This window comes from Raphanus sativus, chromosome 5 (assembly GCF_000801105.2).
Source record: "Raphanus sativus cultivar WK10039 chromosome 5, ASM80110v3, whole genome shotgun sequence".
Taxonomy (NCBI): Eukaryota; Viridiplantae; Streptophyta; class Magnoliopsida; order Brassicales; family Brassicaceae; genus Raphanus; species Raphanus sativus.
The window spans coordinates 19,020,677-19,038,837 of record NC_079515.1 but is presented as its reverse complement, the minus strand read 5'-3'; the positions used below and the strand labels follow the sequence as shown (position 1 = coordinate 19,038,837).

The window sequence follows — 18,161 nt, the reverse complement described above, 5'->3', positions numbered from 1 at the left end:
AAAAACATTGTGACATGTATAGAAAAATATGATACAACTCTCTTTTGTTGATTTAAAGAGATTTAGAAAAAGAAAATTAATAACTTTGAAGAACCAAGCTTTAATTACTTTTTTTTTTTTGGTTATGACCGTTTGATTTAGAGATTTAGTAACTTTTTCAAAAGTCTAAAAAAATTAGATTGTGAATGTGTTAATAAAAATCTGTCATTACTTTAAAATTGTAAAAATATTAGTGATATTGAAAAACGAATTTTGAAAATGGAACCTATTAAAAATGGCAAAAAATATTTTTTCACACTATATATGCAAAATCATACAATTTCACTAAAAATATTTTTCATTTTTATGGTTTTCATAAAACTAAAATATCAAACAAAACCTGTTGCAACGCAACGGGCTCATATCTAGTAATAATATAAATTTTCTTAGCAGATTACTTATAACAATTCTGGGTTACTTTCTATAGTGTGAAACAAAGAATTATCATATAATTTTTTATAGTGTAAAGAAAAGCCTTCACATACAATAATAGGGATATTTATATACAGTATATAAATCCTTTTTTAGCTTCGTATTAGAAAATTAAAAAATTCAGAAAATCTTACCAGACTACTTATAACATTCTGGTCTATAAATATAAAGAATAACACTATCATATAAATTGGTATATTATATGTTCTGTGTATTTAAAAAAAATTGTAATGAACTTGGTAAAAATGTTATATATCATTTTAGATTTGCTTCTTGGCGCTTATACATTGAGATATTGTTGAAAAAAAGTTCATATTATGTACTTTTCAAAATTAACACAAGCAGTGTATGCATCTATGAAACCGATAAGATCATTGTCACGACGTTAAATTTTATCAGATCAAGGCAAACAATGATTAAAGCCTCTAATATTAGTTTAGGAATCGTTTCTCTTCGGTTTTTCTTCCATTGAACCTTTTCACTAAATAAATTATGATACATTCAATGTTAACGCAAGTATTAAGTTCTGTACGCTTTAATCTAGCTATGAGGAGTAACTACCCATGCTTGATCTAGGGAAATTGTTAGGAAATAAAAGGGAATAACTTTTGTAATCAACTTTTGGTTATTCCTAATAAGCTATACATTATAAGATTTGTTACCATAAAAAAATTTTATACTGTTTATATACTCCAGTGAATGAAAATCTCATTAAATACAAATATGTCAGTTATATATTTTGATCTTAGTTAACACAAATTGTTGCTCATAATCAATTATATATGGCATTTATTCTGATCACATATTTGCTATTTAATATGATATGAAATATTATAGGAACTTTTAACATATATGTAAACGTATGGATTGAAGAGCAAGTTTCTACCCGTAAAAGATTTTATTCAGTTAGTGTCGTATACACCTACATTTATGGCCGATATTATTGAGTTATTGTGCTACCAGATTAGTTTTCTATATCATTGATCAAACTGCATTTCATCCAAATCAAAAACTCTTAACTCTCTATGCGAGTTTCTTTTACTTAAGTTTAAAATGGCTGGTGTAGAAGAAAAAATTATTATTATCTATACAATCAACAATACTGTTATTTTGTTCATCGTACTCCCCTCCTACATCTATTTTGTATTTTTATACGTGAGACACATTTACAACAATAAAAGTTTGCATATTTGGTTGTAAAAAAAAGGTTTGCATATTTGGAAAAATACAAACAAAACCCTTTATTGTTATATATAGAGAATTATAAAACCGGCAGATTTTTTTTGTTCATATTAATCCATGTATTTTAGTTTTAGTATTTAATGTCTTATATTAGAAATCTTAAAAATATATTTAAAATATATATTTTTTGTTGTTAATATAATTTTAGTTTCACCCCGCGCAAGGCGCGGATCTCTACCTAGTTATATACTAAAAGAGAAGATTTAAACCATGATACATGTCATCACGAGAATCAATTTCAAAATCTTCAGAAAAATAAGTTGGTTCATTTGAACATATTGTATACTTTTCATTAATCTAATCATATAATTAATTATTAATATAAAATATTTTTCATTATTTACTAAAATATAACATACAGAATTACCTAATCCGATCAAAATATATATGATAATTAATGATTATAAATAATAAATATTTGATAATAATTTGTACATCTTCTATCATTTTTGTTATATATTAATATTAATAAAATAAATTAGACAATTAAATTAAGCAAATAAAAATATTTATTTGTCTATATATGTTATATATATATATTTTTAAATGAATATAACTTAATAAATTTTTAAAAATCTCACTTTGAAAATTTGTGATCAATGGTTTAATTTTTATTTATAACAAGATACAAATGTTCATAAAATCATATGAGTAAGATATATATATATATATATATATCACTTAAATCAAATTATTTGTTATATAAATGCATAAATATTTAAATTTCAAAAATTTTACTGAAAAAATACTAAGAATTTAATATTTTCATTGAACTTAAAATGATTATAAATTAATAAAAAATATTAAAAGTTTCATATTGAAATTTTTTATCAATGTTTCATTTTTTGTTATAAAAATACTAATGATAAACAATATTAAAGATAAAAATTATTATTTAAATTTATTTACCATAAAATGATTGTAAATAACAATGATTATTTTGATTTATATGCTCTTACCAATTTAGTTAGAAAAAATAGTCACTGACCTCTCACTAATTTAATATAAGTAATAAAACATAAATAAATAATAATAATATATAAAATTGTATGTATATACAATATTTATTATGCGCAAGACGCGGATCTTAATCTAATAATAAACTAATTTTATCAAAAACCATTTATAAATCATCTATCGCTTTGGATAATTAGGCGATTTCCGGTACACTCCTAGGAGAGTGGTTTCTTTCCTTTTTTAAAAAAAAATTTCCCTCACGGCGAGTGGATCCAAATCTCCGGCTACTGTTGTGATTGTCCTTTTTTGACAATCTTTCATTTAGTCATTTATTACCCAATCTACTTCCCTTCTTCATTATACACAACTTTTCCCTTCTTTCTCCAGTTACCATATTGGTTTCTCTCTGCTCCAAATCTTTCCTTTTCACCCTCCTTTACCGAAAATTATGACGGTATCTTTTGACTTTAAAGGAAACAGCTCACCAATCAAGCCTTGTTTCTCTCTCACGATTGTGCAATTCCGTTTTGCTGAAACCACCGCAACTTTCAATTGTCGTGAAGATATGGCTGATTTGCTTCAGAAAGCTATCCAAGCAATGTCCCTGGAAGAAGAGGAACCGTTGGTTCTACTGGATAGCCCGAGATTCAGAGTGATGGATGAGAACAAAACTACTTTGCTTGGAAGATTGCTCAACCCTGATTGTCAACCGATGGCAAAGATGATTGACTACATGCCGACGGCATGGAGGGTTTATGGGAGAGTTCGTGGGATGGCTTTGTCACGTGACAGATTCCAGTTTGTGTTTGATCGAGAGGAAGATCTGGAGACGGTGTTGAAGGACAGGCCGTGGTCCTACAACTACTGGTCTATGACCTTGGAACGTTGGACTGATTCTCCCCCAGATACCTTCCTTCAATCCATGATGGTCTGGATACGCATCCGTAACATTCCTGCTAACTATTTCACGTTAGAGACAATGAATAAGCTGGCTGGTGAGGTGGGGAAAGTGGAGAAGGTGGAGTACGACCCAAAAGTATCTCACACAAAGGATTATGTCAGGGCTCTGATCCTTTTAGACACAAACAACCCCGCTAAGGCTTATCGGAAACTTACAGTCAAAGGTGGGACTGTGACGATCAAGTTTGAGTTCGAGAAGCTCCACAAGCGTTGTTTCCACTGTCTGAGGTTAACTCATGAGAAAGCGAAGTGCCCTTTCGTCAATAAAGGGGCAGTTAGCAGAGCTGGAAAAGTACCGGAAGGCCTGAGAGTGGAACAGAGGTCTCTGGTTCCAATGGATCGTTTGGACGGCCCGCCAGGTTTCCCAGTGATGTTTCCAGAATTGTCTGATGAGGATCGGAAGATGGCAATGATGTATATCTCACATGCTAACCCGACAGAGCGTTTGGCTAGAATTGAGCGTGTCAAACAAGGGATCGCTGAGAACCCTCATATATCATCAGACCATTTACCCGGTAGTTCTCGAGAGACGATCAAAGAGAAGGAACATACTCTGTCCTACACCAAGCTCTTAGAAACTCAGCACTATGGTGACCTGCGTATGATCTCAGCTCCTCCTCCTCGTGACTCAGTTGATAACTCCACCTTGTTCCCGGAACTTTCTGTGGAGGACCGAAAGATGGCTATGCTGTACATCTTTCATGCTGATGACACAGAGAGATTGGCTCGTATTGAAAGGGTGAAACAGGGGATTGCAGAGAACGCTGCGGAATCTTCTCTTCGTCTCTCTCGTATTACTAATGTGAAGGATAAAGGCAAGAGTCATGCCCTAACTTTTCCTGAACCGCAAGGAAAGAAGCTCAAACATGCTCTGCCCATGGAATCCCCGGAGCCGTTCGGTCGCACTGCCGTATACTCTGATGAAGAATCTGTCTCTTCGGGCTCACATTTCTCCTTCCAATCGGCTCCAATAATTCCTACGCCGGTTTTTCGTCTTGGCCCTTCCTCGGAGGGGCTTACTATTGGGAACTCCGGGATTGGGAAACCTCTAAGGAAACGCCCCCAAGCTTGGAAAAGAAGGTTCACAACAAAACCTGGAACAGTTGCAGAGGTTCAAGATTTTTCTTCACTGCCTCTGGCACCTACTACTTCAAAGAGGAAATCAGTGACTCCTTTGGATACTGCAGAAAACAAAAACCAAAAACTCTCCAACCATACGGTGGCTTCCGTATTGAAGCCGCTGCCCCCCCCCCCCCCAATGAGTATTCTCAGCTGGAACTGTCGAGGCACAGGAAGTGCGGAGACAGTTCGCCATCTCCGGGGGCTTCGCAGGAAGGTTTTTCCGGACCTTATTTTTTTAATGGAAACGAAGCAGAAGAGTGAGTACATGTTGGGTTTGAAGAAAAGTCTTGGTTATGATCATATGTTAACGGTGGAACCGGTGGGCCTGAGTGGAGGTCTAGCGGTACTTTGGAAGGACAGCTTTCATATTGATGTCATCTCAAGTGATCTGAGGATCATTGATTTGAAAGTTAAGTTTGGATCGTGTTCCTTCTTCCTCTCGTGTGTGTACGGAGACCCAGTTGTTGCGAGGAGGAAAGAGGTATGGGATCGACTGGTGGATGTGGGGCTGTTGCGTGATGAGGCATGGCTGTTGGTGGGCGACTTCAATGAGTTGCTATCAAATGAGGAGAAGAGTGGTGGAGTTACTCGTAGTGATAAAAGTTTATGGGACTTTCGTAACATGCTCCAAAACTGCAAGCTTAAAGAAATGAAATCTTCAGGTAATCAGCTGTCATGGGCGGGTGTTAGAGAAGATGACTGGGTTCAGTGTAAGCTTGACAGAAGCCTGGGTAATAGTGAATGGTTCTCCTCCTACCCGAGATCTAACTGTGAGTATCTAGAGTTATGGGCTTCTGACCACAGGCCTATTCATATTAGCTTTGCCTTGGAGCGAGAAAACCTGAACAAGAGAAGGTTCTTCTTTGATAAAAAGAATGATCTCCAGAGAAGGTTTTGAGGATCTGGTGAGACAGAGTTGGGAAGGAAGGTCAGGGGAACGAAACAAAACAGTGGACCGCATAAAGAGGTGCCGCCAGAGGATTATGAACTGGAAGAAACATTCTGATTTGAACTCAAGAGAGAGAATCACCCGTCTTAAGGCAGCTCTTGAAGTAGAAGTCTCTAAACGTTCTCCTTCTTTCACCGTGATGAACTCTCTGAAGCAAGAATTGGCTGAGGCGCTGAGAGAGGAAGAGCTGTTTTGGACACAAAAATGTCGAGAAGAATGGCTACGAGCAGGTGACCGGAACACCAAGTACTTTCACAATTGTGTGAAAGGCCGAAGAATACAAAACCGCATTCTTATGCTTCTCGACGAGTTAGGGAGAGAGAATTTCTCAGAAGGAGCTAAAGGCAACATCGCTATCAACTTCTACAGAGATCTGTTTACTAGCTTGAATCCGCATGATTTGGAATCAATTTTCAAAGGATTCAGGCCCAAGGTAACAGAAAGTATGAATTCGCATCTTACTCGTCAGGTCTCAGACAATGAGATCAAGCAGGCAGCCTTCAGCATCAAGGGAAGTAGCGCTCCTGGTGAGGACGGTCTCACTGGCTTGTTTTATCATAACTTTTGGCACATTGTGGGACCTAGCCTGACCCAAGAGATTAAGGAGTTCTTCAGATCTGCTATCCTCCCTGACGGTTGGAACCACACTCAGTTAAGCTTGTTACCGAAGATTGCCAATCCGACAAAGATGCAGGATATGAGACCAATAAGCTTGTGCTCTGTCCAGTACAAGATAATTTCTAAGATCCTATGTAACCGTCTTCAAGGTCTCCTGCCTGATATTATCTCTGATACACAAGGGGCTTTTGTCTCTGGTCGGTTAATCTCTGATAATGTAATCATAGCGCATGAAATGATACATAGCCTGAGAACCAGCGACAACATAGCAGAGGGTTGGATGGCGGTTAAACCTGACATGTCGAAGGCCTACGACCGAGTAGAGTGGAATTTCCTAGAAGTGCTTATGGAAAAAATGGGCTTTAATAGAGTGTGGACTCGTTGGATCATGGCATGTGTAAGTACCGTCTCGTTCTCCATCCTTATGAATGGGATATCGCATGGGTTTATCAAGCCTGAGCGGGGCATCCGTCAAGGAGATCCGCTATCTCCTTTCCTGTTTATACTCTGTGCTGAAGCTCTAGTAAATTGTCTCAATGTCTCAGAAGAGGAGGGCCGTTTGAATGGTATTAAACTGGCAGCGGAGTGTCCTTCGGTTCACCATCTTTTATTTGCCGATGATAGTCTGCTATTGTGTAAAGCTAGCCCAGAAGAAGCCTCAGAACTAATTACTTGTTTGTCTGACTATGGAGAAGCATCTGGCCAAATGGTTAACCCACTGAAGTCGTCAATTATTTTCGGTTCGAAGGTCCCTAACAGTGTGCGAACGGAGGTGCAAGAGAGGCTAGGAATACATAAGGAGGGAGGGGAAGGTACCTACCTTGGACTACCGGAGTGCTTTAGTGGGTCTAAGGTTAAACTTATGAGCTTCATTCGGGAGAAACTCCAAGGACGCCTCAATGGCTGGTTTGCAAAGTCCCTATCGCAAGGCGGGAAAGAGATTTTGCTGAAGTCGATTGCCTTAGCTCTCCCCATATATGCTATGTCCTGTTTTAAATTGCCAAAAGAAGTCTGTTCTAAAATCACAAGCGCCATGATAGAGTTTTGGTGGAGCAGTGGCAATAATAGGAAGAAGATTGCATGGGTTGCGTGGCAAAAACTCTGCAAAGATAAGGAGCTCGGAGGCTTGGGGTTTCATGATATTGAGAAGTTCAACCAATCGTTGCTTGCGAAGCAAGCTTGGAGAATCTTCAGTAAACCGGAGTCTCTAATAGCTAGAATCCTAAAAGCCAGGTACTTCCCGCGCACTGATTTCTTGGATGGTACCGTAGGGTGTCGGCCTTCGTATGCTTGGCGAAGTATACTCCACGGTCGTGAGCTCCTAAAACAGGGTTTGGTGAAGGAGATTGGTAACGGGGAAGACTCGAAAGTGTGGCTTGATAACTGGGTGGTGGACACGATCCCTAGGCCTCCTAACTACCACCAAGATGCTCTTGTGGATCTCACTATGACTGTGAGCGATTTGATTGACCAAGACACTGGTAGGTGGAAGGTTAACCTCGTACGGCAGCTCATCGCAGAGGAAGATGTAGATCGGGTTCTAAAAGTGAAACCTTGCCTGACAAGAAATGATTCTCTGAAATAGGGTTACGCTACCAATGGTGTCTATAACTCAAAATCAGGATATAAGCTGATACAGGAGATACAGGAGCTTCAAACCACGGGTACAAACTCTATGCCGCCATTAGAGAAAGGGCTATGGAGTAGCTTATGGAAGGAAAAAACTCCTCCTAAACTACGTCACTTCCTTTGGAGAATTTTATCTGGAGCTCTAGCGGTCAAGCAACAACTTCGCTCAAGGTGCATTCAGATTGACCCGATTTGTTCACTCTGTGGAGAAGAACCGCAGTCCATCTGTCACATGCTTTTCCATTGCCCTAGAGCAAAAGAAGTATGGTCTTTATCTAATCTCTCTCTCCCACCTACTGGTTTCTCCCGTACCTCAACATTCCTGAACCTGCACTACCTCTTCATGACTAGTAGAAACAAGAGTCTACAACCTAGAATCCGATTGGCCTTTCCATGGATCCTCTGGCATATCTGGAAGGCAAGGAACATCCTAGCCTTTGAAAAAGTTCATTTCTCTGCTGGTGAAATTCTGGAGAAAGCCCTAGCAGAAGCTGCCGTGTGGCTTAAGTTACACAATGCCGAGTCGTCAACAGGAACAGCTCTATCGGCAAGTTCCCCAAGACAGGAAAGATGGATTAAACCCCCTGACTCCTTTGTGAAATGTAACGTAGGATGCTCGTGGTCTGCGGCGTCATCCTCCTGCGGAAGCTCTTGGATTGTTCGTGACTCCAACGGGAACGCGCTATGTCACAGTCGTCGGATGTTCTCAAGGATTTACTCGGCCTCTCAAGCAGCGCTAGCAACGTACTCTTGGGCAGTTGAAGCAATGACAGACTTGAAGTTCCAACGACTGATCTTCGAATTCTCGAGTAAGGAGCTGTCTAATATCTTACTTAAAGGGTCTCCTATCACTGAGGTACGGTTTCAAGTTCAAAACATACGGAACCTCTTCCACTCTTTTGAGATAGGTACTGAGAGCTACGTACCAGAGAGGTGCAGTTCAATTGCACTTGAAATCTCCAAAAGTGTGATCAGAGACAACCGTCAGCAGTCGTACGTTGCTCACCAAGGACCTGCTTGGCTACATGATCGGATTCAATGTGAAGCCTCCCTATCGACCTAACGAAGCTTGCATCCCTTTTTGGTCCCCACCTGAATGGAGAGACCTCACCATGGACGTCTCCAGCAAAGCTTGTTTTTTGGTTTTTTCTTTTGGAGCTCTGGCTCCCTTGCGCCTTCTGGTTGCAATTTGTTGCTGTTTTTCCTTTTTCCTGTTTGTTCTCATTGCTTTTACTGCAAAACTATGACATTATTCATCTATTGACAAAAAATAATAATAATAAACTAAATGTGGAAAGGAAGGCGAATTTCCATTTAGAGTTACTAACTTTTAATTTAAGAAAATAAAGAGTATTTCTGCTTTCGATCTAAAAATTGAAACAATGGGACCAAAACAGAACAGAATCAACAGATGGGTAAGACATAAATCATAATTTATTTTGTTTCTATTTGTGTAATTTAACAAAAAAAGAGTTGCAAGATAGTTTTCAAACTTTTCTGATCAGAACTCGTAGAGCCTAGTACTAGAGGGAATACCTATTTTACATATCTATGAAATCAGTGTCACCAAAATTTGGGATATGCCGACAGACATCACGATCACATAACTACACTATTGCAAATACTCGTCAGATAACAAGAAAGTATCTGTATGATAAATATTATCTTTATCAACTTGATCGTTGTGTAAGAAAATGATATGTTTGTATATGTCATTAGTAGGTTTGAGCGTATAAATTTTCGGGTCGGGTTCGGATTGGTTTCTTTGAGGTCCGGAATCTTTGGATCTTTCGGATCTTAAATATTTGGATTCAAAAGGTATTTTTTGGTTCAGGTTCAGATCAGTTTTTTTCTTCTAGGTTTGGGTATCTATTAAATCTGGCTTGGGTTCAGATATTTAAGATTTGAAAAATGTATGAAATACCATATTCCACCAAATTTAGTCAAAATCTGGCATATATATCTAAAATTTTACAAAATAATAAATTATTAATAATTAAAATAAAACAATTTAAACTCTAAAATTTACCTTTAAAGTTTCTCCTTACTTAAATGTTACAAAATAATAACAAAGATATAATGTAACTAAACCATAAAATAAAAAAAACATAAAATAGAACACAAAAATCATAATTTTGGATATACATGTTTTTAAGTCGGGTGATTATTTTTATCGGGTCGGTCGGTTTTTTCTGGTCGAGATCTATTTGGATCGGTTCTTTTCAGTTCCAATTCTTTCGGATAAAATAGTTTTGGCAATAAGTACTTGAAAATTTTCTGCTCAGTTTCGGATAGGATATTTTGGTTCTGATTCATATTTTCTGGTCTGGGTAAAATCTCAGACCTAGTCATTTGTTTGAGTGTTTGACCCTATCTAAGAACAATCAATAATAATTATATACCTTAACTTTGATATTATTATTTTATAAAGTATTTACCGTGGATAGCTGTTGTTAATTTATTTGATTGTAGATCTATACATATTAGGTTCTAAAAAATCTATACAAATTAATAACACTTATTCGACCTAAATAAATCTACTCGTAATGATCTCGTCCCGATATGCCCTCTAACCTTTTTCTTCTTTTTTTTTTGACCAGGTCTACTAGATATACTAAAGTAGATACAATCCACTGATTATGTCTAACAGTAGTCCAATAACGGGGTATTGAACATAGATATACAAATCGTAATCTGCAGCGGGTAAGCTCGCATGGACCAGAGTAAAATAGAGTCAGCGGCGGATTAAATTACTTAGACGCAGATTTGTCCGCTTAACTATTCTAAAATTAAGACTTTTGATAGAATATAAAGATGTGGATCAAATAAATTATGTATAACAAAAAAAGTTAAACAATTGAAAATATAAATAAAGAGAAAACACAAAAATAAGAACAAACAAGACATGTAGAAAAATCGCATTTCATATTTAAGAAACATAAATTAGGTTTGCTACTTTTGTTCTGTTTGGAAGAAGTATCAAGATGTTGTTGACTCATGACCTCATGCTCTCAGTATCCCATGGTTACTCTGAATATGCCTGGAAAATGGAACCAAACAAATGAATTCGTTGAAGGGAAAGAGCTGGAGTTGAATAAGTGGGAAGGGGATGCACAAGACTTTCTTAAAGTAGTAGTGCATGAGAAGCCCAACGTGCTTGCTTGGGGGATGTGAGACTAGTGTCAATGCTATTATTATTATTATTTTTTTTAAATTCAAGAAGTTCTGGGTCTAAACCCATAATCTCCTTGGACCAAGGACAAGAGCCGGTTGTTAATGATAGAACCGTATTTTATAAACTACGGATTACTGAATATTGTAAAAAAATAAAAAATGATAATACTATACCAAAGAGTAAGAAAAGGATGATACAACTGCAGAGGCGAGATATTATCTCTTTCCTTAACTCAAAATACGTCCCGTAGTGCGACGGTTCGATAACGTAATGAGTCCCAGGATACAACTGCAAACAATCTTCTGAATTTGCGTCACTCTATCAGAAGCCTGGCGAAACTAATTTTGTGTTGTACTCTCAGACAAAAAAATAAATAAAATAAAACATCACTATAACATGGAGGAATTGTATTTGTTGTTGGTTTTCAAGTGTGTCTCACTCTATTCTTTTCTAAATGGCTCACAAGCCTTTATATAGAAAATACAAAACATCACATTATGCTTTTGAGAATCCATAACATACAAGAGAGTAATGGAGTCTTAAAGTCAAAAAATCAATATTGTCATTAAGAAAATTTAATTCCTTTTGACTCAATTTTTAATGACTTAGCAATAAAGAATATATTATATATTTGACCAAATCAAACATAAATAATATTTCTTTTAATTTGGGTTTGCATTTTATGTTTATACAAACATAAAGATAGTCATGAATAAGTAATGGACATAATATCCAACTAACAAATTCAAACCCAAATATCCAATATATGACATTTGCTAATTTTTAATATTTAGCCAAACTCATTTTGGACTTCCATTTCTCATTCAAAACCAACTCTGATTTTGACATACGAGTACACTACTTCATAGTGTCAAACATTCGGTTATTCCGACGAACGTCTTCGTCCCGAAACATACCGAAAAATGGTCTTAAACCATTTCGTCAAAAACGAGTTCCAACAATCCCCCACATGAATAGAAATGCTTCTAGACACTAGACGACTCGACAGACTTGACTTCCTAGACAAGACTCGACAAGACTCAACAAGACTCAACTAAGGACTTTTGAGAGTACAAACGAGAAATTCACTGCATGATGAGTTGGTAGCAATTTTTCAGCCTTGAACCAGTCATTGTTAATAGCTATCGGATTTACTCGGCCAGGAGGTGGCCATGATGTCTTGAACCTCCCGGGCTTTGGTGTAAACCTAGACAATAGCCAAAACACAGTTTCATTCTCTCACAAAACCAATTTCTCTATTGTGTTCATTTTGGCCGTGAACATTCCTGGTAATCATGAGTGAACTTTAGAGAATATAGCCATTTTATTCTCCTAGAAACGGCCCCATTTCACACCCACAAGGTGATTTGCCATTAGTTTTGTTTAGAGGAGTATCATGTACTACTCCATTCATATCTCAAAACAATTGGCACAAATCATTAAAAGCAAATGCTTATCCTCTATTCCTTACATGTAGCACTGTTTAATCATCCTAGGAACTGGGTATAGACCGAAGTCTTACAGTGCTTTGGGCAGACTTAGTTTGACTTAGTTGTCTCCTTGAACCTATTTCTTGGGATCTCCAATCTGATAAGTAGAGTTACCGCCAAACCTCATCTTAGTTCATAGGCTAAACCCATTCCTCTTGATGATATTACAATTTGATCTCATGACACACCTTTAATAACAGGATCCTAGGTTGTCATCATAGTGAACATAATCTCTTGAGATTAGTCGAGATCAATTGTCTAATGATTTTTGTCATCTGTTCAAGATACAATTAACCATTATACACAAAACTCAGTGTATGACACTAGTTTTTTTTTTTTTTAAATCATAGTTTGATAACTATCACTAAGTTAATTTGGCCTCTTGCCAATAACTTTATATGGTAAGCAAAGCTTCCCCCACATTTCTTGAGATAGCTCAAAATCATGCATATTTATTTACATTTAACATCTCTTAAGAGTTTAGAAAATTACTCTACACCTCTTTTAGATTTAAATGAATAAAAATAATTTCGAAAAATTATTACAATTTTCTTTAAAATGTATTTCATTCTCAGAAATTCACATTTTAGATACAACTATTTTCATAGTTCTTTCAAGTTGATTTATAACTCTATGATTTGAATTTTTCCAAAACATATTTTTGCTTTTAGCAAATATACATATCATTACATGATATTTTTCTACCATAAAAACCACAATTTTCTATGATTATTCTCAACCATATTGACTTTAGAACTACAATACATATGTCAGTTTCAGTCATATTGGTCTGAAAATTCTCACTGGTTTTGCATGGTCAACCTTTTTAAAAATGCATTTAAGCATTGACGAAATACAAATGTTTTGATCAATATCAACAAATATTTTATTTCTTATGGCAAACGATTTATATGTGGCAGACCTCTCCCAAATTTTATTTGGGGCGTCGACTCACAAAATTCATTTCCATTCATATAACATGATCCCTTAAGAATCAAAATGTTATTTATAACTATGGTTTCACCATATTTGAAACTTGAATTTCTTCTTATTTTCTCATGGTCAACATACTTAATAACTAAATTAAGTTATCCCAAAATCTGAAAGAAGAAAACAAAAACGTTAAATCATTCTTGATAATTAAAGCAATTAATTATCTTAACCAAGTCAATGCAATAACACATTTTGACCAATTAAAAAAAACGTTTTAACTTGATGGAGATCCTGTTTGCATCAAAACAAAAACAAGATATCATTAGTGCATATAATGAGAAAAAATGAATTTTTATCTCCATAGAAATCATCAACAAAAATAATCTGATGGAGTGGACAGATTTTTTATCACCATGAAATCTCCAATTCCTGTTTTCATGACAAAACACTTCACAAAATAATCAGTTTTGTTAGTATAATAATACAAACAAAAAATTTACTAGAAAGATTATTTTGAAATAATCCTATAGATCTGATTCCGGCATCTTTTCCCAAAGATCAGTCAACCTGTTCTTACAAAACAAATACTTTTTACAATAATCAGTCCGGTTAGTGCAAAGCAATAAACGGATATTTTGAGTTAAGACTGATAGAACCGTATTTTATAAACTACGGATTACTGAATATTGTAAAAAAATAAAAAATGATAATACTATACCAAAGAGTAAGAAAAGGATGATACAACTGCAGAGGCGAGATATTATCTCTTTCCTTAACTCAAAATACGTCCCGTAGTGCGACGGTTCGATAACGTAATGAGTCCCAGGATACAACTGCAAACAATCTTCTGAATTTGCGTCACTCTATCAGAAGCCTGGCGAAACTAATTTTGTGTTGTACTCTCAGACACAAAAATAAATAAAATAAAACATCACTATAACATGGAGGAATTGTATTTGTTGTTGGTTTTCAAGTGTGTCTCACTCTATTCTTTTCTAAATGGCTCACAAGCCTTTATATAGAAAATACAAAACATCACATTATGCTTTTGAGAAGCCATAACATACAAGAGAGTAATGGAGTCTTAAAGTCAAAAAATCAATATTGTCATTAAGAAAATTTAATTCCTTTTGACTCAATTTTTAATGACTTAGCAATAAAGAATATATTATATATTTGACCAAATCAAACATAAATAATATTTCTTTTAATTTGGGTTTGCATTTTATGTTTATACAAACATAAAGATAGTCATGAATAAGTAATGGACATAATATCCAACTAACAAATTCAAACCCAAATATCCAATATATGACATTTGCTAATTTTTAATATTTAGCCAAACTCATTTTGGACTTCCATTTCTCATTCAAAACCAACTCTGATTTTGACATACGAGTACACTACTTCATAGTGTCAAACATTCGGTTATTCCGACGAACGTCTTCGTCCCGAAACATACCGAAAAATGGTCTTAAACCATTTCGTCAAAAACGAGTTCCAACAGTTAAATCCCCTCTCCGCAGCTGGCTGAGACTCGAATCTGGCACCTCTACCCTTTGGGAAGAAGGCTTTTACCAGTTGAGCTAGCAACTCTGGGTATGTCAATGCTATTATTACAACTCTTTTTCATTCCTCCTCAGGTTGCTAAAAAACTTGATGCTTTTGGGAACGAGAAAAAACAAACTGCTAGAAGGAAACCGCAAAGGCATTTAGCAGATAGTTGGCTTGATCGTCTTGTAAAACAAAAAAAAGATAATCTCGATTTTCAAAATATAGTGTTGGTCTCTAAAGAGACCAGTGTTCAATCCAAATGGCATTTGTGCTCTTCCATGTGCTGTTTTACTTTTGAGTCATCTTTTGTCAGGCAAAACAAATTGTGAGGTTTTAAATAATGCAAACCGGATATCCAAACCAAACCAATTTCTTGTTTGAAGTCTGGTGGTTGTCATTCTGAAATAGTCCAACATAACATCACAACTCCAGTTTAGATAATTAAATAGAAAAACTACAATTAGTTTATGAGTGATTTTGCAACATAATAAAATGATTTTAGAATATATATATAATGAGTAATTTTTTTTTATAGTAAGTAATTTTGAATCTAAAAAACAACATACAGTGAAAGAAAGATCCAATGAGGTATAATCAACAAAGCTTTCTCCATTCAATAGCTAATTTATGCTCAACACTGCTTTACAACAATCTTGAGGACTGCCTTTGAAGGATCTTTGCTCACGTTATCAATGTAGCCAATGAAGTTTTAACTTGCCACCAATACATTCATATTGACGTGACCGTCTTTCACAAAGTTATATTTTGGTCAAAAGATTGTAGTTGCTCGCCAGTTTCTTGAAATGCTTCTTCACTGAACTCAACTTTTCGGGCATAAGCAGGGAAAATCCTGTTTTGTTCGGATGTAGAACTGGAAGAAACTTGACCATAGTGCTTTGATTTCAACTCAAGGCAAGATCTGAGATCCTCTTCGGTTCTTGCTTTGTTCAGTTTGTCGATGATTTCATTCAAAGCTGAAGTCTTCTCTTCCCATTTACGTCTTTTGATTTCATCTTGATCATCTGATTTGCCACCCCGTTTCTGAACCTTCACCAAACCGGCTTTGACAGTCTCTGTGATCCGCTTCTTGAAGCTCTCTGTTCTTGCGGAGTTTGATCTCAGCCTCAGCTTAAGCTCCGAAACAGTTATTTCCTCCTTGTTTCGCTCAGGAACAAATGCGGGTGAAAAGGCTTCTTCGAGTAAACTCACATTATTCATGTACCGATCAAAAGCTTCATTCTCCACTTGAATGTTTCTGTCTCTGTACTCTTTCAGCTTTGTAAACCGCCACTCGTTTAACGCTTGAGCATCCTACAGGATGATGTAGACAGGGCAGAAATAGTGGTTAGAGGAAATAAAATAAAAAAAGACAAAGTAAAAGGTATTTATCCAAGAGTAGACCTTAATAGTCAAAGGCTTTCTCTTGCGAGCAGCAGCATTCAGGTTATTAAACTGAGCAAAGTTGGCAGAAAGATGGCGGATTGATGAAAACCTAGTTGTACTCCTGAAGCAGTTTAAGATAGAAAGAAAAAAAATATCAAAACATAAGGAGGCATCATATCATAAAGCATCTCAAACAACTAACAAAGGAAGGAAACCATCTTGTACCGCGGAGTGCCCTCGGATACTTTGTGCTCTGATGATGGAGTACTTGGCACTGTTTTCTCAGCAGAAGAAGTTGCAACTTCTTTAAGAACTGCATGCATCGACAAGAACACATAAAACCGAATTAAGCCAACAGTCAATGATAACATCATATTTATTTCATTTTAACTGATAATCTTTTGACATATTTGGGGGCATACCGTGAATCGGGCAGGGGTTTTCTGCTCTTGAACAGCAACGCTTACAAGATTGAAAGGGGCATCTGCAATGATCACATTCATGCAATCATCCCAAAAACTCAAAACAAGGAGGAATCAGCCTGAAAGTTTACCTGGAGCGAGCGACGTTGCCGCATTGGATACACATGGGTTTGTTCTGACCACGGCGAGACCTGGGAGGCGTCACGGCGGCGGAGAGACCATTGTTAGTCAGAGAAGGAGAAGGAGCCGCCATCTTTCTTAACGGTCAAAATTTAAAACCGTTAGTTAATTCACACGAGATAGATACCGTAGTCACAGGTAACGACCAAAATCGTTACAAAGCTGTGATTTGGAGAAGGTCTCTCTCTCTCTTCTCTTCTACGATTTTGATTTTGATTTTGATTTTGATTTAGCGACGGGTCTAGGGCTCCGGTTTATTAAATTGCCACGTGAGTCGCTTTAATGGCCTCGATCAAGCCCACTATGTTTTTTTCTTTAACCCAAACCAACTAAACCAATTTATTTTTATCCACGTTCAAATATTATTATCTATTATCTAGACTATTAAAACTGAAATACATTTTGTACTTACCCAAAATTTTCTACAAAAATTACAATCTCATACCACTAGTATTAAAACACTCTGTCTTTTTTTAAATTGAACCGACCACGATATTACTAAACAGTCACGTTAATCGTAAACCATAAAATTGATGAAATAAATACTGAACCAGTTCAAGGCTACGTTCTATACAATAAATTAAACCCAACATTTAGTCTAATTATTAAACCATTATTAGACAATGACAAACCATTAATAAAACCAAAACCTTACAAAACCATCACAATAGAATACCTGCTTTCATAACATCATTTTCTAACATCGTTCCTCTTCGTCTACCTTTTGCCAAATATAACTCAAAACTAAAATGTACCTCAAATGCAAAAGTAACGTAAAAACTTAGTGAAATTACAACAGTCCATTTATGAACAAAAAAGTATGTATTCAGTTTTACCATTATAACCATCCGTTAAAGAAGACATACAAAGTAGAAGACTTCTTTGTAAGTCTTCTCGTTCAGTAGATCTTGAAAATAATTTAAAATTTTTATAAAAAATATATTAATGGATAAAAAATTAAAATCATGTAAAAGTAAACATTTCTCAAAGATGTAAATTTAGTTTATCTAATAGTAAATTGTTTTTAACATAGATGAGTGAATATAGATTGTTTCATGAGTCATTAGTTTAGGGTT

At 35.8% G+C, this 18,161-nt stretch overlaps 1 protein-coding gene across 1 annotated transcript; it reads right to left on the bottom strand.

Annotated features, from left to right (window-relative positions):
* Positions 1 to 15,508: 15,508 nt before the first annotated feature.
* Positions 15,509 to 17,320, bottom strand: LOC108859296 (uncharacterized). Its single transcript, XM_018633185.2, has 5 exons — positions 17,037 to 17,320; positions 16,906 to 16,967; positions 16,709 to 16,796; positions 16,502 to 16,604; positions 15,509 to 16,411 (listed from the first exon to the last, which is right to left on the bottom strand). Exons 1-5 carry the CDS (start codon positions 17,156 to 17,158, stop codon positions 15,851 to 15,853), a joined length of 936 nt encoding a protein of 311 aa, XP_018488687.1. The 5' UTR covers positions 17,159 to 17,320; the 3' UTR covers positions 15,509 to 15,850.
* Positions 17,321 to 18,161: the final 841 nt, after the last annotated feature.

Excerpts from the sequence above, each read along its gene's own strand:
- LOC108859296 (XM_018633185.2), bottom strand. The coding sequence starts at position 17,158 with ATGGCGGCTCCTTCTCCTTCTCTGACTAACAATGGTCTCTCCGCCGCC. Across the intron at positions 16,605-16,708 it reads GTATCCGAGGGCACTCCGCG|GAGTACAACTAGGTTTTCAT; the intron begins GTACAAGATGGT and ends AAACTGCTTCAG. Across the intron at positions 16,412-16,501 it reads GAAAGCCTTTGACTATTAAG|GATGCTCAAGCGTTAAACGA; the intron begins GTCTACTCTTGG and ends ATCATCCTGTAG.